This window comes from Centroberyx gerrardi, chromosome 15 (assembly GCF_048128805.1).
Source record: "Centroberyx gerrardi isolate f3 chromosome 15, fCenGer3.hap1.cur.20231027, whole genome shotgun sequence".
NCBI lineage: Eukaryota > Metazoa > Chordata > Actinopteri > Beryciformes > Berycidae > Centroberyx > Centroberyx gerrardi.
Window position 1 is genome coordinate 11,085,945 of NC_136011.1, and position 21,455 is coordinate 11,107,399.

At 42.3% G+C, this 21,455-nt stretch overlaps 2 protein-coding genes across 2 annotated transcripts; one reads left to right on the forward strand and one right to left on the reverse strand.

Moving 5' to 3' along the window:
• The first annotated feature begins 3,227 nt into the window (after positions 1 to 3,227).
• On the forward strand, positions 3,228 to 9,196 carry slc29a3 (solute carrier family 29 member 3). The gene is made up of 6 exons (XM_071897954.2): positions 3,228 to 3,349; positions 3,453 to 3,917; positions 5,079 to 5,161; positions 5,946 to 6,172; positions 6,329 to 6,491; positions 7,649 to 9,196. The coding sequence occupies exons 2-6, from the start codon at positions 3,582 to 3,584 to the stop codon at positions 8,280 to 8,282; spliced, it is 1,443 nt and encodes a 480-aa protein (XP_071754055.1). The 5' UTR covers positions 3,228 to 3,349; positions 3,453 to 3,581; the 3' UTR covers positions 8,283 to 9,196.
• Positions 9,197 to 10,062: 866 nt separating this feature from the next.
• psap (prosaposin) lies at positions 10,063 to 20,619 on the reverse strand. The gene is made up of 14 exons (XM_071897950.2): positions 20,517 to 20,619; positions 17,214 to 17,347; positions 16,844 to 16,918; positions 16,544 to 16,669; positions 15,029 to 15,244; positions 14,772 to 14,915; positions 14,587 to 14,643; positions 13,492 to 13,641; positions 13,261 to 13,353; positions 12,934 to 13,117; positions 11,705 to 11,868; positions 11,532 to 11,612; positions 11,115 to 11,222; positions 10,063 to 10,943 (listed from the first exon to the last, which is right to left on the reverse strand). The coding sequence occupies exons 1-14, from the start codon at positions 20,548 to 20,550 to the stop codon at positions 10,908 to 10,910; spliced, it is 1,602 nt and encodes a 533-aa protein (XP_071754051.1). The 5' UTR covers positions 20,551 to 20,619; the 3' UTR covers positions 10,063 to 10,907.
• Positions 20,620 to 21,455: the final 836 nt, after the last annotated feature.

Here is a 21,455-nt window from a genome sequence, read left to right on the forward strand (position 1 = left end):
GCCACGGACTGCAGAGAGTCTGCAGGTTTGTATTCCAACCAAAGACTACAGCAGGTGATTCCACTGATTAGCACACCTTCAATCAGTGAGGAGGAACTCATCAGTGAAATCCCCTGCTGGAGTGTTTAGTCAGAAGGAAACCCTGCAGACTCTTGGCTCTCCATGGCACATGGTTGGACACCACTGCTTTTTTCCAGGCAGGTAATTGACCTGCTCTTATCCTAGAGACGTGCAGCAATACACTACTGGATATGCTATCCCATAGTGCCCTCTGCTGGTGATTATAATGGGTAACATACACACTTTTCAGCATGAACACTTCAGACTAAACCACATGGTATAATATAAATCAAAATCTACATTGGTTTGAGCAGAAAAGAAGAAAACAAAACAGCTATTCGTGATGATCATTATTTGTTGTTTTTAACAATATAACCCTAACCCTTTTATATAGCATTTTGAAGAAAAAGATCACAAAACTGGTAGCCTATTAGAGATCTTAGAACAAAATTCACACCACCATCCAGTGGGAACTTTCAAAATATAGAACAACTGAAATGTAATATATATATATACATATATATATATATATATATATATATATATGTATATATATATATATAATATCCATTAAGTCACCTCTCCTGCTCCTCCTTATCTTTTGCTTGCTCTGGGAGAACAAGGAGGGAGAACACATGCACATCCAGTTTGCAGCATGCCACCCATAAGAAACTGGATAAATGTAGGCTACAATCAGTCTCACTGCAGTGTCACACCTTCACTTTTGTCTGACCACCATGTTCCTCCAGTTTTGAATTTCATGTAAAGTCCAAAATACAGTACAGTCCAAAATAGGTGGTTTTTGCAGTCTCTAAATTCCTGGAAAAGGCAAAAGCCTCATTTTACAAGCCTCATTTTTGCTAATGTTTTTTTTTTTTTTTTTTACTTTTTTGATTGTGAATCAAACATTCCCCTTAACCTCACTGGAGGCATTAAGTCTATCCCTTAACAGAGACAAACGAAACAAAATGTTATTGATCAGTGTGGAGATTTTTTTTTTTTTACTTGTGGCTGGGCCAGACACTGAAAGCCAACCATATCTGTAACGTGATGATGACATATACACATTCACATTATAGCCTAGTTAGATTAGTTGAAACTTAAATGATCCCCATGGGGAAATTGGATCATTGCAATGGCAAAGAATATGATATAGAGAAGAATAGACCACTGAAGTACTGGACATAATAAATAATTCAATATCATAAGTAAAGGCATTGCACACAAATGTCACTGTTTCAAAATTCTATCTCATTATTATAACATGTTCAGAACAATATTATGCCATATTAATATATTCATATGGTAGCCTATTCTTCTTTATTTTGGGCACTGGAAATACATTTTCTTCCTATGTGCTGTTGACAGCATAAATCTGCAAGCATATCCAAACTATATTATGGCCACACAACATAATGTCGAATAAATGTCGTCTTCGGAGAAATGTTTGGCATTTTTTTATATTTTGAAGCATATCTCTAAACATATTCTAAAGTAGGCTAAGTAATAAAGTTTTACGTGAGATGTATTTTCGCCGTATGAGAACAACGTGCTATTTATGGGGGACATTTTTCATAGTACTTTTAAATACTGTGCAACCTTGTTTGTAAATACGTGCTTTTATTTTGAAAAGGCTGCACCGGAAGTGATTGGTAGCTTCGGCAAGGAAAGCTGTCTGACTTCGAAGTGTAGCAAACAGCAAACAGCGGTTTGTCATCTGACCAGACATGAAGTTTGCTGTGAAAAGGAACTTTAACTCACTCCGTAACACAGCGAGAACAAGCAGAAGCTACAGCCAGGGACTCGGACACTGTAAGATATATTTATGTGTATTTAATGAGTCTACCACAGGGCACAGGTCGAATAGGAAAACATTTGTTGATATTTTAGGTGGTTAGATTAAAGTTACCCACCTAGCTAGCCTCTCTAGTTGACTGACTGCACAACGGTGTCCACAAAAGAAACAAAGCTAACAGTAACATGACTATAAGCTACATGAATTCAATTTGATAGCTGAAGTTGGTATTTGCAGACAACAATGAAGACTACAATACAACTTCAGTCGATGGGCCTTTACTGAATCAGTTTATTCTGAAGTGAGCTCTCAGTCAAAACAACTGCTAGCCATATGTCAGACAAGGCAGATTTCCTTTTTAAGGGTCAGTTGAGTGCAAACTGATGTTAGGATGTTCTCTAAATTTGAGTGCGTGTGTTTGCCTAGTCTTGAGTGTGTATCATGTGAATTCTGCTTCCTCATCAGTGGCAACACATGATGCTTTAGGATGCAAGATCAGCTCTTTGCAGTCCTGTACACCCTCAGTCAGTGTTCCCTTGGCCTCCTTAAAGAGGTAAAAATAACCTCATATTGTGCAAGAAAGTGGTGCCAGTGAAATCCTGTTTTGCCATTTCTGCCAGTGGCATTCATACATCGTAGCTGCTTGGCACTGTCTTGTGACTGTTGGGACATGCAGTATTCATTAACTGAAATGCAATTAGCAGAATACATGTAAAAAATATGAAATGATATGGTAGCGATTGCTGAAATTCTGGGGTGATTAATCAGTATAATGAGTCACGTAAAGACCAGCAGTTGGCCTTGTTAATTGACATGCTGTTCCTGTAGAATAGAGGTGTGACTCAGTGGTAAAGTGCTGAGACTCTGTAACCGGTGGAGCATTCATCATAGTAGAATTTCTCTTCCCACTGTGTGTGGGCATTGTGTAGCAGTGACTCCAGTCATTTGTCTCTGAAAGTCAAGGACAGATTCCTGCTGTGTGAGAGCAGTGGGTTCACATTCACACAGTGCTGTCAAATAGTAATGATGCCAGGAGCCCCATCAACGGTGATTGTGCAGCGACGGCAGAGCGAGAAGGAACCAAGTGTTCGCGACGTCACATTCCACACCATCTGAAACATGATGGAGAGCCATTATCGACTTGCATACTTCTCTGTCTCCGTTGAAGAAGCTGTGTCACATTCTTTCATGCTGATCAAGCAGCACGTGGGTAGATTTGGGCCCTCTGTGTTGTATCACGCTACATGTTTATTTACAGGGTCATTAATGTGAGTATAGAGGAGTGGGCATGGAAAATGCCTGCTAGCCACTACTGCTTGCATGACAATAATCAGGCCTGAATGTGACTACTGTCCACTCTCTGTAGGAGCTGTCTCGGCACCTTAGACCTGAACCACTGGACTGGTCTCTACTGGCTGTAACCCAGAGAACTCTCAGCGCTATGGCTTCCCAACAAAGATAGTCATTTTCCTTCCTGGATGAGCACAGCTAGAAGTAAATCTCTGTCTTAAAGGCCCAATTGTATCCTGCTTATTGCCATAACATCACCATGTCTTATTGATTTCTAACACATGCTTTTCGTCATTTTTTTTCACAGCTTCCAGTTTATCCCTTCCTGTCCCAGTATTTCCTACCCTCCCTCCCATTCCCCTCCTTTCCTAGTATTCCCCGCCTTTCTCCCTCTTTCCTTCACCCTTCTCTTTCATTGTGCGTGTCTGTATCTGTGATGATGGATGCCACTGAACCTCTGCAGCCCAGCCTCAACTCCTCCTATGTGACGGCTGCTCTCGGCAACCACAACTTATCTGAGGATGAGGAGAGCGAAGACCAGGGTCCCTCCGCAGACCGGACCTCGCTCCTGCCCAAACCTTCCTCAGCGTCCCTGGCCGTACGCCACTGTCCGGAAGACTCCTACTGCCTGGTGTACATCATCTTCTTCCTGATGGGCATCGGCTCCCTGCTGCCCTGGAACTTCTTCATAACAGCCAAACACTACTGGCTCTACAAGCTGAGCAACATCACTGACCACACCGGCCACGAGGAGCCCCGCTCAGACCTCAGTGTGAGTGAGAGGGGAAACTAGGCATAGCAGCAGCGTGTTTGTTCACTGTGTGTGCATGCTTGCGTGTGTGTGTTTGTGTGTGTACATACGAGCGTGCAGATTTATACCATCATGCAGGCATTTCAAGGGACTGTGATGATCCCGTGACAGCTGTGAGGACTGAGTGTCCTTTCACATCTCACAGAGATGCGTTGCAACGCAATTATACAATTAGAGACGCCGAAAGGCTTGGCGAAGACAGCTAAGTTGAAGGAGAAGAGGAAAAAAAGTTGTCCTCACAGCCATACAGCTGTGAGGTTAATGTAATCCAGGAGGGTCATGTGTGGTAGGATGCTAATCTGTATAGGAAACTGAAGGAAGATATAGATCGTCTTGTTCCAGTGCAGCAAAAAACATTTTCATGAGTCCATCTTTAGTGACGATGATGAAAGAATCCAAAACAGAACCCAAATCATGGAGCTATCAATTGCTTAGGCTATACAGTTAAAGCAGCTCCATTCACATTGGAGAAGCTTTGGTTCAAAGTCACCTTTATGTCATCTGGGCATTAAAACAGAGGTGCTTAATAATACATGCTTTGGACACCAGCATGGTCAAATATTCTGCCTGTATCTGCACCGAGTCTCCTATTGAAACTGCAGTGTCTTTACCTATGAGATGTAGTGATAATGCCACGGTGGTATGAAGCAAGTTGTGATCAGCTTTTGTGTCACCAATAAAAATTTTCCCAGGAGTTTACTCAAGATAGGTGTTTATTTGTCAAAATAATATTATAAAAGCCAGGTTGTTATTTGAGACCGAGCGTTTATTGGAAGTTTTATGGTACGTTTACGGAAAACATTGGATCAAAGGTTCATATTTTACAAGCATGTAACGCTAAGCTGAGCTGAGGAGTGGCTGACAGAGTCATCCAAACAGCTACTAACCTAATGACAAGAAAAGCAAGAGTTGATGGATCCTGAAATAGAGATTCTTATTTTAGAGCATGCCATTTGACCTAGTGGCTGTAGCAAGGGTAGAGGAATGAAAGAGTCTGTTGGATTTTTATATTTTTCCCCTCTCCTTTAACTTCCTCTGCGTGTGTGAGTGTGTGTGTGAGGACTATTCAAGCACATCCTTGAACAAACGATAATGTTTTGTCCTTTCTGTCTCTGTTCTCAGGACTACTTTGAAAGTTACCTGGCTATTGCCTCCACGGTGCCCTCTGTACTGTGTCTGGTACTCAACTACGTCCTAGTTAACAGGTACTTTTCAACACACACACACACACACACACACACACACACATCTCTCCTCACTGAATTCTCTCACCACTTGTCAATACCCTGTTGACTATCATGTCTAAATGCACCTTTGCTGCAGGTCCACATGTGCTGTGAGCTCATTGCTTTTTTTGTATCTTCATGTTACAATGCCACACTTGTTCTGGCTGCGGCGTCAGACCAGGAAAACAGGAAAAGGATATAAAACAATTTTACGATATGTTATAATATAATTTGCACTGTGGCCTCAAATATAAAATATAAGCCTTTACATTCAGGCAGTCATTGTTGGTCTGAGATAACATGGAGGACAGAGTATATTGTCTGGTGCTGAAACGATTAGTCGGTTTGACAGGAAATTAATTGATTAGAATTTAGGTAATTAGTTAATCGTTTGTTATTTATCTAAGTAAAAATACCTAACATTTACTGGCTACAGCTTCACAATTGCAAAGATTTATTTGCTTTTCTCCGTTTCATGTATACTAAGTAAGCAATATTAAGACGTCACTTTGGGCTCTGGTAACTTGTGATGGGCATTTATTATTTTTTGACATTTTATAGACTAAATGATTATTGGAAAAAATATCTATATATTAATCAACAATGAAAAGAATCATGTTATGTTCTCTATAATTTAAGAGCAACAGAAAACGTGTTATATTCTATTCAGTATCTCTAACGGATAATGAATGCCATCCTGTCTCACATTTGTGTTAATGCCAGTATACTAGTGGGCAGTGTGCTGACGTGTGTGTGTTGGTAGGCTGTCTCCAAAAGTGCGGATCCTGTCGTCTCTGTTCGTGATCCTGCTGGTGTTTGTGGTGACCACGGTGCTGGTGAAGGTGGACGTGACAAACTGCAGGGTGCAGTTCTTCGCCGGTACGCTGGCCAGCGTGGCTCTGGTCAGCGGAGCCTCCAACCTCTTCTCTGGCAGCGTGTTTGGGATCAGCGGGTACTTCCCCATGAGGATCTCTCAGGCTCTCATATCAGGTGGCTCCATAAAGAAATTATTATTATTATCCTGAGCTATAGCACTGAAGCTGATAGTATAGGAAACCGAATAATATGGGGCCTTATAACAGTTGACTGCACAATCCTTCAGATGAGTTTGCCAACCCCTCCTTCTCGCCCCCTCCTCTGTCCCAGGCCAGGCCATGGGAGGCACTCTGAGTGCAGTGGCATCAATAGTGGACCTGGCAGCGGCTGAGGATGTGACGGACAGCGCTCTGGCCTATTTCCTGACAGCCGACGTCTTCATTCTGCTCTGCATCATCACGTACCTGCTGCTGCCCAGGCTGGCATACTCACGGTCAGTAGCAGACTAAGATGTTCTCAATCAATCACAACACCTTCCCTTCGCCTACAAAATTTACTTTCGACAGAATCAACAAGTTTATGCTTATAACACCAGATCGATTAATGAATTTTTATCAATGTGAGCTCTTATGGCAAACCCCAGTCATCTGGTATTCCAATAGGGTTAAAACAAATGCTAGGAGTTACTGATTTAATGTTCATTTAACCCAGTTGGCCATTGAGATTAAAAATTCATTGTCAAGAGAAATTTGGCCAAGGCGGCAGCATCGCGGCAAACTTGCAGACAAATAACATGCAGCATTTACATCCACTAAAATACAATCAAAATAAAAGTCTAAAGTAAAAAATTGCTATATGACCACTCAAAAGGCTGTAGTCCAATAGCAGACCTGCAGGCTCAGAGACCAAGCATAAATAGATCTTGCCTAAAGCGTAGACGGCCTCAAGATAGTAATTTTAAACTCACCAAGAGAGACCTCTTTCATGAAATCTTTTTTAGGTAATTCAATTCAGACCTGAGGAACAAGTAAAAAGAAAAACCTTGTGACCGTAGACAGTAATATGCTCCAAGTATTTTAGAGATATGAGAGCACAGATAATTAGGAAGCAGACTCAGAATGGTCTATAGATAAAGGTGTGGACAGGGCAGATCAATTAACCCAAACATACAAGGTGCAATCATGAGCGAGAGCCTTATAGTCAGTAATAAACAGCAATGCTCCATGATACAAAAACATCAGTCTAGACTCTTTTCAGCTAAGAGAAAAACATGACTTGTTCCTAAAATAAATACAATTTCAGCTGTAATTTCTTCACAATATGTTGTCTGGATGAAAAGGCAATATACAGTGGTCTCTATACACAGGAAAGACTCATAAAGACCGAAAGAAAAGGGTGTAAAGAGGAAGTGGGATAGTTTCTTTTCCTGTATACTATGACAACAGCCCTTGCACAACCAAGAAACCATACCATATTTGGTTCAGATTTGTGTAATAACTTGACATGAAGGCATTTTATTTGGTTGTATTTTGGACTTCAAGAGAAGTTCAGCACCAAAGTTGTGGATGCGTATGAATGTATCGCTATAATATTAACAGAGTTGAGCTCTAGCTGCTCTATATAACCTACTGTGTTCTGTTTCTCTTACAGACACTACATGCTGGCAGCGACGTGCACCAGTCCAGGGGCGATGTCAGAGGGCGGGGGGGCAGCAGCAGGCGCAGCGAGCAGCGTCTCTGTTCCGCCGCTGTGGCCTATCCTGAGGAAGACATGGGTGCTGGGCCTGAGCGTCTTCTACGTCTTCTGCGTCTCCATCCTGGTGTTCCCCGCGGTTTCCTCGGGCATCCAGTCTGTCCACAAGGACACAGGCAGCCCCTGGACCACCACCTACTTTGTGCCCCTCACCAGTTTCTTCCTGTACAACGTAGCGGACTTCTGCGGGAGGCAGGCCACGGCCTGGCTGCAGGTCCCCGGCCCTACGAGCCGGGTCCTGCCCGCGCTGGTGCTGTGCCGCACCGTCCTGGTCCCTCTTTTCATGTTCTGTAACTACCAGCCGAGAGACCACCTCCACACCGTGCTGTTCGCCCATGACCTGTACCCTGTGGTCTTCAACTGCCTGCTGGGTCTCTCTAACGGCTACCTAGGCACGCTACCCATGATCTACGGGCCCAAGGTGGTGCCTCGGGAGCTGGCCGAGGCCACAGGAGTGGTCATGTCCTTCTTCCTCACTCTGGGACTGGCTGTGGGCTCGGCGCTCTCTGTGCTCATTGTGCACTGCATCTGAGCAAACTGTCCAGCAGAGAGCCAACTCCATGTCCCTCACTTCTATATGAGGGTTGTAACGCAGTGCTACAACTGAACTACACAGCAGACGATGTGGCTGGAGAGTAGAGTCAGTGCGCCCTCTGCTGATTAAAACCAGAACAGCAAAGCACCGTGATGAAGAGCGTATCACCAAAGCCTGTTGTCTGCTATATGGGGAAATGTGCTATATAGGCATTACTTTAAGTTCCATACTTCACCAAACAGCCTTAAACTCCTTCATACCTCACATTACTAGATGTATTGTTATGTTTACACTGATCTGTCTCAGGGTGTAAGCCTGAGGGCTATGTCGACCATGACTAGTCAGGGCATAATGAAGTGTTGATTTAAGCCACTTCAAGAGGTACAGAATAGGGTGTAGTCTATGTTTATGGTACACTTCACCAGACAAAAAAGCTTATATTTTATACATTTTTGCACGTATATCCCAAAACTCTAAACGTTTTTGCACAACTGTGTTTGGTTTACGGGTTGAGCTTTTGGGTATATAATTCTCCACAGGTTATCAGGAGGGTGCTGAATAGATGTTGTTAGTTAGACCTCAAGTGAAATCATGCAGATAGAAAAGAAGCACCAGGTTCCATTGAGAGATAGTTATAACGTGGCTTCAAAATTACTGGGTGAGGTGATGACTAGTGTATTATCATTTAATTTGTGGGTTTACCCTGCTCTTATTACTCAAGAGTTTCACTGGTTTCATCTACATCTCAATGTTTTTGTAAATTAGCTGAGTAAATTGTTTTCGATGCACAGCCTCTGGTGTGTCGGTGTCCTCCACAGTATGTCTGTAGACCTGGCAGCTGAACTTGACCAAGCTGGATGAACGGAACATTTCCAATAAAAACTCTTTGAGATCTGTCAGTAACAGTTTAACGTAGGCATGCTGGACTGCCTCCTATAGCTGACTTCAGCTTTTGTTCTCACGACTTGGACTTACAATGGCCCATGAAATTATTTGCAGAGACCACACCAAAACATATCTGTTCACTTTTGGGGAAACAATTTTTGAACACCTACAAAATCTTCCAGTAACAATCATCAAATGAAATGCTTTTGAGGAAGCAAGTTTCTATGCATAGGTCTTTTATCCTTGCCCATTTCATGGTGCGTTTTGGAAATGTCCTTGCGAACCACACCTGTTCTTGGCACTTTTTAAAAAGTAGAATGAAATCATTTAAGCTTATTCTGACCTGAGTAAACTTTGAAGAAACTTCTATTTGAGTAAATTATTCATTTTTCTACTCCTACTCATTTTTGAAAATCATTGCATAACAAAGATCAGTGTAGCATGAAACAGATTAACATCCTTGGTATCCCAGAGATGACAGGCTGCTTAGGCAGAGCTAAATTCACACTGGCTCCAAGGGGGGTATTTCACAAAGCAGGATTAGCAAGTTAGCCAGATAACTTTGAAAAGTGTTAGTGTCAAAATGTTGCCTATTATTAGCAATCATCAACATGCATGACTAAATCTTATTCCTAAACCTAATATTCAAGTTTTATTTTACAGGTTCAAATCAGCATCACCAGGATATAGCATCATCTTTTCCAGTTATCTGGCTAACTTTCTAATCCTGCTTTGTGCGGTGCCCCCCCGATCTGCACAAGTGTTTGCCACACAAAATGGAATAAGGAGCCAATAGGTGTATATAATGATGAGCTTCTTAAAAACATAGTAGAAATTACATGTTAGCAAACTATTTAAATTTCCAGTGAAGAAAATTAATCAGAAATTGGAGTGGATTTGGATCACTTTAATTCAATTATCAGTTAAAAATATTACAGATCACCCCACAATCGGCTCAGGGTATGAAGCAGACAATGATTGAATCCAAGATGCTTTCAGTATGTTAGAAATGCACAGATTTACAAACTGAGTGGGAAAGTGCAAACGATGAGAGGTGAGTGGGGAGGTACACACTCGCATCTTGACCTCCATTTCAGCTCCTTAAAACACGCACACAGAATATAATTCAACATTTTCTAGAAAACATAAATTTGCTATAGGATCTGACAGACTGCAAAAATACCAGGCATGGTTAATACACAGCAGTTTTCCCCTGTATGCCAGCAGTTCCTCCAGAGAGAAGAGAGCAAATGTGGCTGGGGGGGGGTTTGGAGGCCCATCTGTCACAGACAGCAGCATCTAGCTCTGCCAGCTTTGTGCAACATGTGACATTGAAATTGTGATCCTACATACACCATATCCAATAAGCAATATAAATCAGTACAACCCCAGATGATGCAAATCTGCAAAGCCCTACCGTGAAGCTCTGTGACATCTGCTCAAAGTGAAGCAGTAACTAAAAACAGGCTGAGCCTTAGGCCACTATACATTTAATCACTCCCCTCCTCCCCCCCCCAAAAAACTCATTCCAAGTCCAGTCCCTTTTCCTCATATCGCCATTCAAAATATCAAGTTAATTTAACAAACTGCTGTCATTTAAGTCTATTTCATTTAAAAAAAAAAAACAAAAAAAAAAAAACAAAAAGGAAACAGGACAAATTTATTAAAACTGGGAAGCAGCGCTACAGTATTTTATCTTTAATTCCCTCAAGGTCAGATTGTGCTGGTCCTCTTCCTCTATACCCACACGTGGCGTTTGCAGTGAGCCACAGCCTGAAAGACAAAAAAAAAAAATATATATTATCTGTAATTGTACGTTGTGCTGCAGGACAAATTCTTGCCAAGATGACGTGCACTTCAAGAAAATGTATATTCCATAACCGATTCTAAATTCCCAGACTGGGGAGACGTGTTTCGGTGCCATGTTGTGTCGTTACTACTCACATTGCACCGGGTTGCCGTCTCCATGTTCTTGCACCAGAATGCAGGTCCCCAGCTGCACTGCTCTGTTCCCAGCAGCCTGTGCACAGCTTCAGGGCAAGCTCCCACTTTCTGTTGTTACACACCAAACACACACGTCAGTTACTAAACCGGGGGCCAGGATTGTAGCGCAAGCCGGATTACTATTACTGTCCATGAAGTTAATTAGCCAACATTTTGAAAGACAAATATGAGATTTAATTGACACATTAGCCATGCCATTAGGAATTATATAATTCTTTAACAGTTTCCTAGATAAGTGGGTAGTCCTGAAATACCCAAGAAACTCGAACCTCCTGACAGTCATGTGAATCACTGTTTGTCTTCACTAAGTTGTGATGCAAGTTATTCTGTTATGAATGAATCCAATTCACTCCTCACCATGCACACAAAGTCTGGGTCCAGCATCTGGAGCAGCAGCTGGACAAGCATTGGCTCATACTGTTCAACCAGCTGGTCACACTGTTGACACAGGACACAGTCATCGTGGGGTTAATGCACGACTGTCACGAGGATATGGAAAAGGTACAAAGGCCAAGGGTGCAACATCTCACCTCGGACTGGACAGACTCGGGCAGGAAGCTGCATACTTTTCTCACAGCATCCTCAATCTGTGCTTCGGTAGCATTCTGCTCCAGGATGCCATCCATGTAGCGGACGGCCATCTTGCACACGTCACAGAAGCCACCGGCCTTAAAGCGAGCTTGGTCCATTACAGCTGGGGAGAATTAGAATAGATTCAACGTCATTGTGCTGATGTGGAAATTACACTCACACAGTAAAAATGTATTTAAACACTACAAAACAGGGACAACAAAAGGGTGCATTCACACTGCTGTGCCTCCCCCCCCCCCAAATGTAGCCTTTTATAAATATAAAAGCAAATGTAAAGCAGCTGGATGGCAGACAGAAAGGTGCTGTGCATTGCGTCTTTTTAGGCTGAGCAGAGCGCTTTCTAAAGTTGATAAAAACGTAACATTCGAGTAACAGACATGATGTGACCTGCTTTTTTGTGAGCCAACTAATCACAATGAAGAGGTTTTACAGTACATAGGCAGCTGACTGTACTGCGACAACCAGAATGAAGGAGAGAAAAGAGAGAGAAAAAAAAAAAAGCAGAAAGTGTTAAATAGCAAAATCCCAGGAACTGATCATAAAGAGTCAACATCAAGCACAGTGGCTGTGCTTGGGGATTTCTGGCAAGTGTCTTAGAGTTGTACCCAAGTACCGTTCGCTGATGGTGTCAGCTATTGCAGCTCACTGTTACATGTACAGAGTTGTGCAAGTGCACCCTTATAGAGCTTCCAATATTTACAAAGAAAATGCAAAAAGTGAAATTCCTGGGTGAGAACTGTAGAGATTCAGGTTAAGATTTCTATAAGATAATGACGTGAAGACAAAAGACCTCTTTGACTCACTCTTTGCAGTTCTGTACTTTCTATTGCACCTCCCAGTGGGCAACTGCTCACATTCATTGAAAAGGGAATGTAAGCAATCACTCAAACTTTGTTGAGCCTCAACCACATTTCTCAGACATTTATCTAGTTTTCCAGTCATTGTGCTGGAAATGTTAAATTGTCTTTGCCAATTTACTCCTATTCTTGGCCCTGAAGTTTCCATACAAAGTTGAAATGTCAAATGTCATAACACTTTCAGTGAGGTTTTCGCACACCAACTCTCAAATGCTTTTGCACAGCAAAGCAAAACTACTTAGGAGGAAATGATAGTCAACTCCCACCAAAATCATGTTTCATTCAATGTGCTGTGAACAGTGAGAGCTTACGGATATATGCGCGGCTAGCATCCTTGCACAGTCCCAACACGGTGCAGATAGTCTTGGGGTCAGCCTGCTGCACAAGCAGCTCAATGATGGCTTGGCCATAAGCCTCAATCAGGTCCCGACACTGGGCAGTGAGAGAAGAGGGCAGCACGGTGCACACCTTCTCCACAGCATGGATCACCTCCTCCTGAGGCCAATAGAGAGACGGGTCAGTTTGACATCAGACCTGAGGTCACCAACTGTAAATTACATACATGTCCATATGTGGCAAGTATTTGTTGTGTTCCATTGTATGAACATGTCAGATGCATCAAGCAGCACAAGTCCCACCTCTGTTGTCTGATCCTCCAACATACTCTCCACCTCCTTCATCACAAACTCACAGATGGCACACTGGGGGGAGTCACGGGCACGCACCATAGACTAGAGCACAGACAAAAAGGCAACGTCACATGTCGATGTACTGAACCACAAGCCTTGTTCTCATCTTCTGTCAATATGAAGCATTGATGAAATGTCAAGAATCAAGCGGGCCAATTCTGCCTGGCAGCCCTGGCTTACCTTGACAGGCTTGGCGGGGGAAGATTCAACCTTGGTGGCAGGGAACATCTTGACAGCAGGTACAGTTTTGGCAGCCTGCAGCTTCAGCATGGGAGAGGACTTCTTCACAGCCTCACAGAAGCCAGCGTTGGCACAGAGATCCTTGGGTTGCTGAGGAGATAATAGACAGTAAAATCAGACACTCAGTTTTGGAAGCCCAACAAAAGGCCTACCAAACATGCCACATCACATGCCGTTAGGATAAACTATACGTACGTAACTTGCATACCATTTCACAGCATTACCATCCATGCAATATCTGTGTTCTTTTGCTAGCAGCAAACACAGAGCAACATATACCCATACTGACAAAACCAGGTTGCTTCTGCAGCTTTACACCCTCTGACCCTGGTGGTACCCAATGGGATCTGTTTAATTTTAATACATACTTTGAAGATATGGACCCCCTTATAGCATCTCAGTTGTACCAACTACCGACTTCCATTTGATATGGAAACCAGGAAAAAGAAGAATGTGGCCCTTTTCCGTAGTCTTGCAACAGGCACTCAATGTAAATATCCTACTAGCCAAACAAGCACAGTGGTTGGATTAGGTTCAGTGGACGCATTCAAAACTGAACAAACATTTCCATGCAGTTCTACAGCATGAGGTGAGTAGCACTAGTAGTGGACAGCACAGGAAGCAAGAGCTAAGGGTAAGAGGCTAGAGGCTGAACACAGAGAGACCTACCTCTTCCTGGGGACCAGCACACAAAACCAGAGCAGGAGAAACAGAGCAGGAAGACAGAGGAATGGAGGGGAGAAAAGAAGAAAAGAAAAAAAGAAAGAAAAAAAGCGATTAAGAGATGTGAATGAACTGAAGTCAGCAGGCAAGGTGGTGCTGTAAGACTGGGTATGGGCTCAATGTCACAACATACGGATTATCACAGACCCATTAGTTCTAGTGACCAGCTAATTAGGTTCATCATTGGGCATTAGAAGATACTGAGCATTTACTTTCAATTTGACTTAAGCATGAAAAAGGTGAAAAAGGCTTTCCTGAACTTTCTTCGAAAAGAAAGTGAAGCAAATGGAGCATGAGGGCTAGAAGACTCACCATAGACATGAGTTGTTGAACAACAACAGGAGCATATTGGCTGACGTACTGCTTGCACTGCAATGGAGGAAAGCACAGTCAATATACAACCATCATATGATGCAGAATTGTGAGGACAAAAAGAGATGTTTAAGAAGGAAAGATCTTTTCATCAAAAAACCCAGACATCCATCTGGGGCTCCCACCAGGTCAGACATGCCAGGTCCCAGAAGGTCACACTGCTTCTCAATATTCTCAATGAGAGAGGTGACAAATGAAGAGTTGAGCTTGGCCTCCTCTTGAGCATCAGTCAGGAACTTGATGCAGTCCTGGCACACATCAGGATTATCCTACAGACAAGATAAGATTCAAGGAGACAAATGAGGACAATATCCATTTGAATACGCACTTCCATCACGATGGGTGGAACACATAATGGTTAGTTGATCCAACAGTAGTGTACCTGCTTTGGAGCCTCCTGCTTTGGAGCCTCCTGCTTGGGGCTCTCTTGGGGATAGAGGAGCAGGGGCACGTTGAGGAGGAAGGGGGCCACTCGCTGGGAAAGGTCAACCCGAGGGATCTCATTGGACTGGAGCTGCTCCTGGGCCTTAACCAGAGCCAGGGCGGCCTGCTGAGAGCTACACAGCCCCATGGCGCCACATGCCACACCGGGATCCTCCTAAAACACACACACCATTGGGTCACTTCAACTGACACATTTAATAAATTTTTTTTTTAAAAATTAAAAAAAAAAAAAAAACCTGTGAAGCAGTAAAGGGTAAATTTGTGAAAAATGCCTCCTATTACAAATAAATAAAACACAAAAAACTGCTATAACCTAAAGGGTTAGCCTACCTAGTATGCCAATCTGCAGCCAAGTTATCAACTTCACAGTACAATTACAGAATAGAAACAAGAGGCGGGACATAAATGTTTTTGGGGGACTGTTTGACCACATTTCTGGTACAGTTACAGTTAGTTACAGTACAGTGTTTTCTGTAGAATGTTTTATAGATACAGGGGCTGGGGTTAATTTTGCTTAGTTGACCCAGGTTCACTCCTTCACCCATTCCTGGTTCAGTACCAGTAGGTGTTGCAGTTCAAAAATTTATATTTGGATATTTACATCATGGTATGTAGACAACTGTGCTATAACTACAATTGCCATTTCTGGTGAGCAAGTTGAGGCCAGATGACAAAATTTCATGGAAATTAAATTTTTCTAGCTGTGGGAGGGCCACCACCGCTAAATGAGTATAAATGGAAATTCATCTCCTCAAATAACCTTGTATCTAGGTACAGTGGTTGACAAGTCATGTTTCACTTCATGGGATCCTTTAAGAACTCCAATTATATGCACATCCCGTCAAATAAAAAAAAAATAAAAAAAGAAGTGGAGAATAAAGAGACAATGTAGAACCCACTTTGCACTATTGCACTTTTATTCCAAGTTGTTTGAGAACTGTCACTTTAAACGGTTCTCAGAGTTGCTGTAGCAGGTGAGAGTTGAAACAAAGACAGCAATACAGCAGATATTGTCAGTCACGGGGGTTAGCAGCATCACACAATGGCTACTCTGTTCCCATTTAGACTTGTACTCACTTCCCCATCAATGGCCCTTATTCAGCTCCCTGCACTTCCCCTCAGAGCCACTTCTGTTTTCCCTTTCTCTGATTCAGAAGGGCAGATGGAGCTTTATTTAAGAGTCTTAGATGAAGCAGGAGGATAAACTGACACACAAACAAAATTCAAGAATCTTTAAGGGGATCTTCATCAAATCTTATCTTGAGCTCATTTGACATCTAGAAAAAAACAAAACTGCACTGCCTGCACGCCTGAGAGGTTAACTTGTGATGGCACTCAGGAGTAATTATACTTCAGCTAATGCTTGTGACCTTGGTCCTTCTGCCACAGGTTTGCAAACCATGTTTGAACTGAAAACAGGGCAATACTTGGCAGCCAGGTTGACGGTGCTCACCAGTTCTCCAGTTATGATTCCAATGAGGATGGGGTAGTAGCTGTCCACCATCTCCTTGCATTCTGCAGTCAAGCCCTGGTCAGGGATCAGCTGGCAAGCCTTCTCCAGGTACCCAAGGATCTCAGACTGCAATCACAAAAACAACCCACACTAATCAATAATTGTATTTTCCCTAAGGTTCCACTGACAAGTGTCTGCGTCTTAACAAGATAGTGGCAGCCATCTCAGTGGCTTATCAGAGATGAAATTTTAAAAACAAACAAACTTATAAACAGTAGGACAGGGACTATTGCATCTCACCTCAGTAGCATTGTCCTTCAACAGCTGTTCCACCACAGTCAACACCTCCTTACACAGGTCACATGGCACAGATTTCTGAAACAGGAGAAAAGGGTGTGTTTAAAACAAACAAAAAAAACAAACATAAATCACCACCAGGTATTTGCCCCTTATCTGACCCAAGCATACAGAATATCTGGAAAAGAAATGAAGGCATGCCAAAAACTGAGGAGGATGTAAAGAAGAGCAAGTTATTTCTTTAATGACGCATTTCAAAACAGGCAACCTCTGGACCTTGTGTACAGAGGCTTTTCAAAGCAGAAGAAGAAGTATAACTATAACAATGACCACTTGTCACTTTCATCATGGGGTAGTGCAGTCAGAGCCTCACCATCTGGGGCTTGTTCCAGACGCTCTGCTGGCAGTGACTCACGGCTCCGCAGAGGGACGCTGTCTTGACATTCTGACACCAGTAGGGGGGGCCGCGAGCACACTGCTCAGTTCCCAGCAGAGGGGTCGCTACAGCTGCAAGACAGAAGAGAATATGTGAATCTCATGCAGTATGCCAGGATGGTTTGTTTCAGCATAAAGATAGATTTAAAAAAAAGGCACAGAAGTGAGCATTTGTTCCCCCCCCTCCCATCCCTGATCTCAATATCAAATTTCTCCTGTTAGTCAGCACCTTGTTGAACGATTGGTTTCAGTTTCCACCCCCTCTCCAGCTAATCTAGATGATATGTTGGTGTAAAACAAACAAAAGCAAGCACCCTTTGCTCAGACAGAATTTCTGATAAGGTGAGCCTACCAGAAAGTAGACAAGCTGTGGATGTAACACATATTTTGACCCGTCTCCCATACCAAATGATTCTGACTAGAGATAACTTGACTGATGGGGGAATTCCAATGGTTAACTACTTCCTCAATGGAGGAAAGAGGGAAGCAATCCGATTCTGAATTTACTTTCAGCTATGCTACCTATTAGGTGTAATATCAAAAGATCAACACTGGAAAAAATAAACTACTTTGTGTGCAATTCCAACTGTTTTATAACTGTAAAGGACAAACAAACTAAATCTTGTTAGCTCATATTGCCAAGCCGCTTTAGCATTCACCACTAAAACTTAAATCTGGCACAACCCCCCCCCCCCCCCCCCCAAACTTGTCTGTACTAGTCAGTACCCAACAGAACAATTGGTGAGTAGACCAAAGGGGACTCATTATTCAGTAGACCATAGTGATAGAGAAGTGAGTGCTGGTTATACATTTTATAAAAACATCCTGTTCCAGGTACAGAAAATAATGGTTCACCATTCCCCATTTGACTCAAGTGAAAGTGATGTGAAAGCACCCAACACTCTCCAGCAGTGTTTCCTCTATTTTTTTTTTCCCTGCTGTCGCACAAGGCAAAAAGTCACATAGTGCTGTCCACTATGTGTAATAACCCTAACCCTAAGTGATATACAACATGGTTGGTCCATTTCAAGCATTGGCTCAAGAGCTCTTTCTCCAAAAAACATCAATGTGTTGCCATGTGACAAAAGACACTGATTACTCAGCAGAGTACAAACCAATCAGTAAGCAAGAGTTGCCCAAGTCCAGGCCTCAGTGAGTGGGCTCTGGTGATAACAGGCTGGAATTGGAAAGACAGAACAAGCTACATTGACAAGGAGCCTTCAGACTCCAGTTGCAGACCACTGAAAATCCCCTCAGTGGTCACACCCACAGATACAGTGCAGGGCACTCCCACCCTCTACTTCTGAGCAGTCAAACAAAATAACAAGCTGTTTCTCAAGCTGGCAGACTGCAAGGACAGGTTACCTCACAATCCTTACATAGTAAAAACTCTGCGACCGACTTGAGCACTGCAGTAAAAACTTTACCACTAACCAAGGCAAACTTAACTGCAGCATAAAGATACATGTTGCATTTTTGCCTTTGTACAATCATCCACAGCCTGACAACTAGGTCATCAAGTTGACACAGAATACAAGTTAAAAACAAAACTTAACAGCCTCTGTTGAGAGCAGTCAGCAAAAAAGGCTGTGGCCTGTATGGGCCTAGCCTATATCATTTTCTGTGCCCATCGTGATTCTGAAACAGCAAATTCATCATAATGTTGGGAGTGAATCAACATCACGTGCCTCAGTGAAGCAACAAAAGACAAATGGGATTTAGACATTGTTCAACAACAGCAAGTGGCTTATGTACCAGCGTCAATACATGTTATAAGTTTGGTGGAAAGCCTACCCATCATTTAGGAATGTCTCTGCACCAAACACATGCAAGAATGTGGAGGTTCAAAGCACACATTACGTAAATTATTTCTTAACCAGGAAATCGGAACCAAGATAAGTGCTATATACACAAAGCACAAAAGCCATGAACTGTAGGAACCAATACTGTCAATTGTCTGCATGAAACCCCTCTTGTGTTCTGATAAGAGGTAAATGAATGATATTCATTTCAGAATCATGTTCCAAATGCCACAACACCATGGCAGCAATAAACTGTTAAAAATAGCCCAGTTACTGTTATAGTCACACAAAGCTTCATAGCAGCAATAACTTATCAGTTTATTTCAGTATCCCAGTTTTGTCAGGAGATAAAAGGTAACCTAGGATAGCACTGTCAAAGATGTGGGCCAAGGTAAATGTGCACAGCTTGGCAAGTCAAGCCCCAGAATAAATAAAAATAAAAATTGAGGTCCAAACTGTTAAGTATGTCGTAAGTACGTGGATTGTCAGCAATGATACTTTATCAAAAGCTGAAGTGAAACTTGCTGGTGGTAAGGCTATCAGACCTGGTTCCTCATGAAACGAAAGCTGCCATACGGGAAGTCCATAGAGCACAAGACCACACTTGCTTAAAAGCAGGTACTGCAGGTTATCGTAAATCGAAAGATTACACAATATTACAATTTGTCCAACAAGTTACATATTCAGTGTGCTGTATTACTGAAAAATATTGATTTTCTTAAATGCGGTGGCTAATGAGACTTCTTTAAAGTTCAGCGAACATTTGGTGTTCTAGAAAGTGGTCCATGGTTATGGTATCAAATACGGTACCGGGTGTTAAAAACACTGCGCTAATGTAGCAGGTTTTAAAAAGATAAACTGACATGAAACGAGCACTCGATGTTTCATAGAAAAGGGCTGTTCCATTAATGTGAAGTGGTCGGCAGCTAGCAAAGCCTTGTTTTTTTTCTTGGCGGTGGCTGTGGAAAGCTAAACCAACATTAGCATATCCCACATTGGGTTATCACGTAATGTTTAGCCAATACAGCACACGCTAGCCTGCTAGCTAATAGGGGCAATTAGCTGTGATGTTAGCTGGCTAGCTAACGTTAGCAGAGCTGTTGCTAGCTAACATTTTGACATTAAAAGGCGAAACAGACAAGACTCACTAAATACGTTATCGTGGTGGATGTAATAAGTGGTGGCAGGTGCATTTGCGAATACAAAACACCCGGGTTGTGTAAAAAAACAATCAAACAAAACAAAAAAAACAGTGTAAGCTAGCCAACGGTAGCCGCTGTGTTGATGTTTACCGATAGCTGTTTGAAATGCTTCCGCACTTCGATGAAACGCACTTTGTTACACAACCACCGCGCCTTCGTTATAAAGTGACTATTGTCTAAATCATATCAACAATACTGGAAGAAAAACATTATTCGACTGCCTTGGCTTGTTATTACCTGAAGACACGAAAAGCAGAGCTAGAAGCAGCATGACTCCGCTATTTTGGACTCTTTTGTAGCTGTGTCTCCGGTGTGAATGAAAGCGTCGGGTTGTGAGCACTGCAATGCAGACTGGGGGCCTTGTTGATGCTTATATGATGATGGCTCACTGTCAGCTGACTTCTCGACAAGACATGTGACTCTGACCTGCCCTTGGTCTCTGATGTGATCATTCACAAAGATCAAGGTTTTCACTGCTTTAGGAAACGACGCTATAATTATTCAGCCCAGTGAATCTTTTCATAATTCAAAGAGTCGCCTATTTCTTAGCAAAAAGTGAACTTTTTGTAAGAGTTGAGACTTGTGCTAAACAACAAAGAAGTGGGTGGACTGAGCATAGGGAAAAAACACTAGTATTATATATATATATATTAAATATATTTTCGGAAAAGCAAATATAATGTCTTAATATAATTTACATCAGTTTGATACTACTTATGTGAACTATACATTTATGTCATTAAGATTTATGTCAACCTAAAAAGAAAAGGTTTACCTGAATAAATCACACCTGAATAGCTATTCTACAACTAAACAAAAAAGCTCTTTCCTGATTGCATTAAAAACACAGTGTCATTTCAGCCTACATAGCTACTATCTAGTAGTTCTAGCCAACTAGTTAAATGTGTTGCATTCATGTGGCTATTTAACTTATAGCTTGTGTCATAAAATTTCCGCAGTATCTAAATAGGAAGACATTTGAAAGACAACTGCTAGTTTCAGTGTTCATTTGTATTTGTATTGAATAATTAAAGCTACTAGTTTACACGCTGAGGAAGGCATCACCCGAGACGTCCGTGTGTTTCAGTGGACTGTTGCTTCAAAAATAATAATAAAGATATAATAGTAAGAAGACAACTGTGAGTGCTTGCCCTACATATTTATTGTCTGATAGTT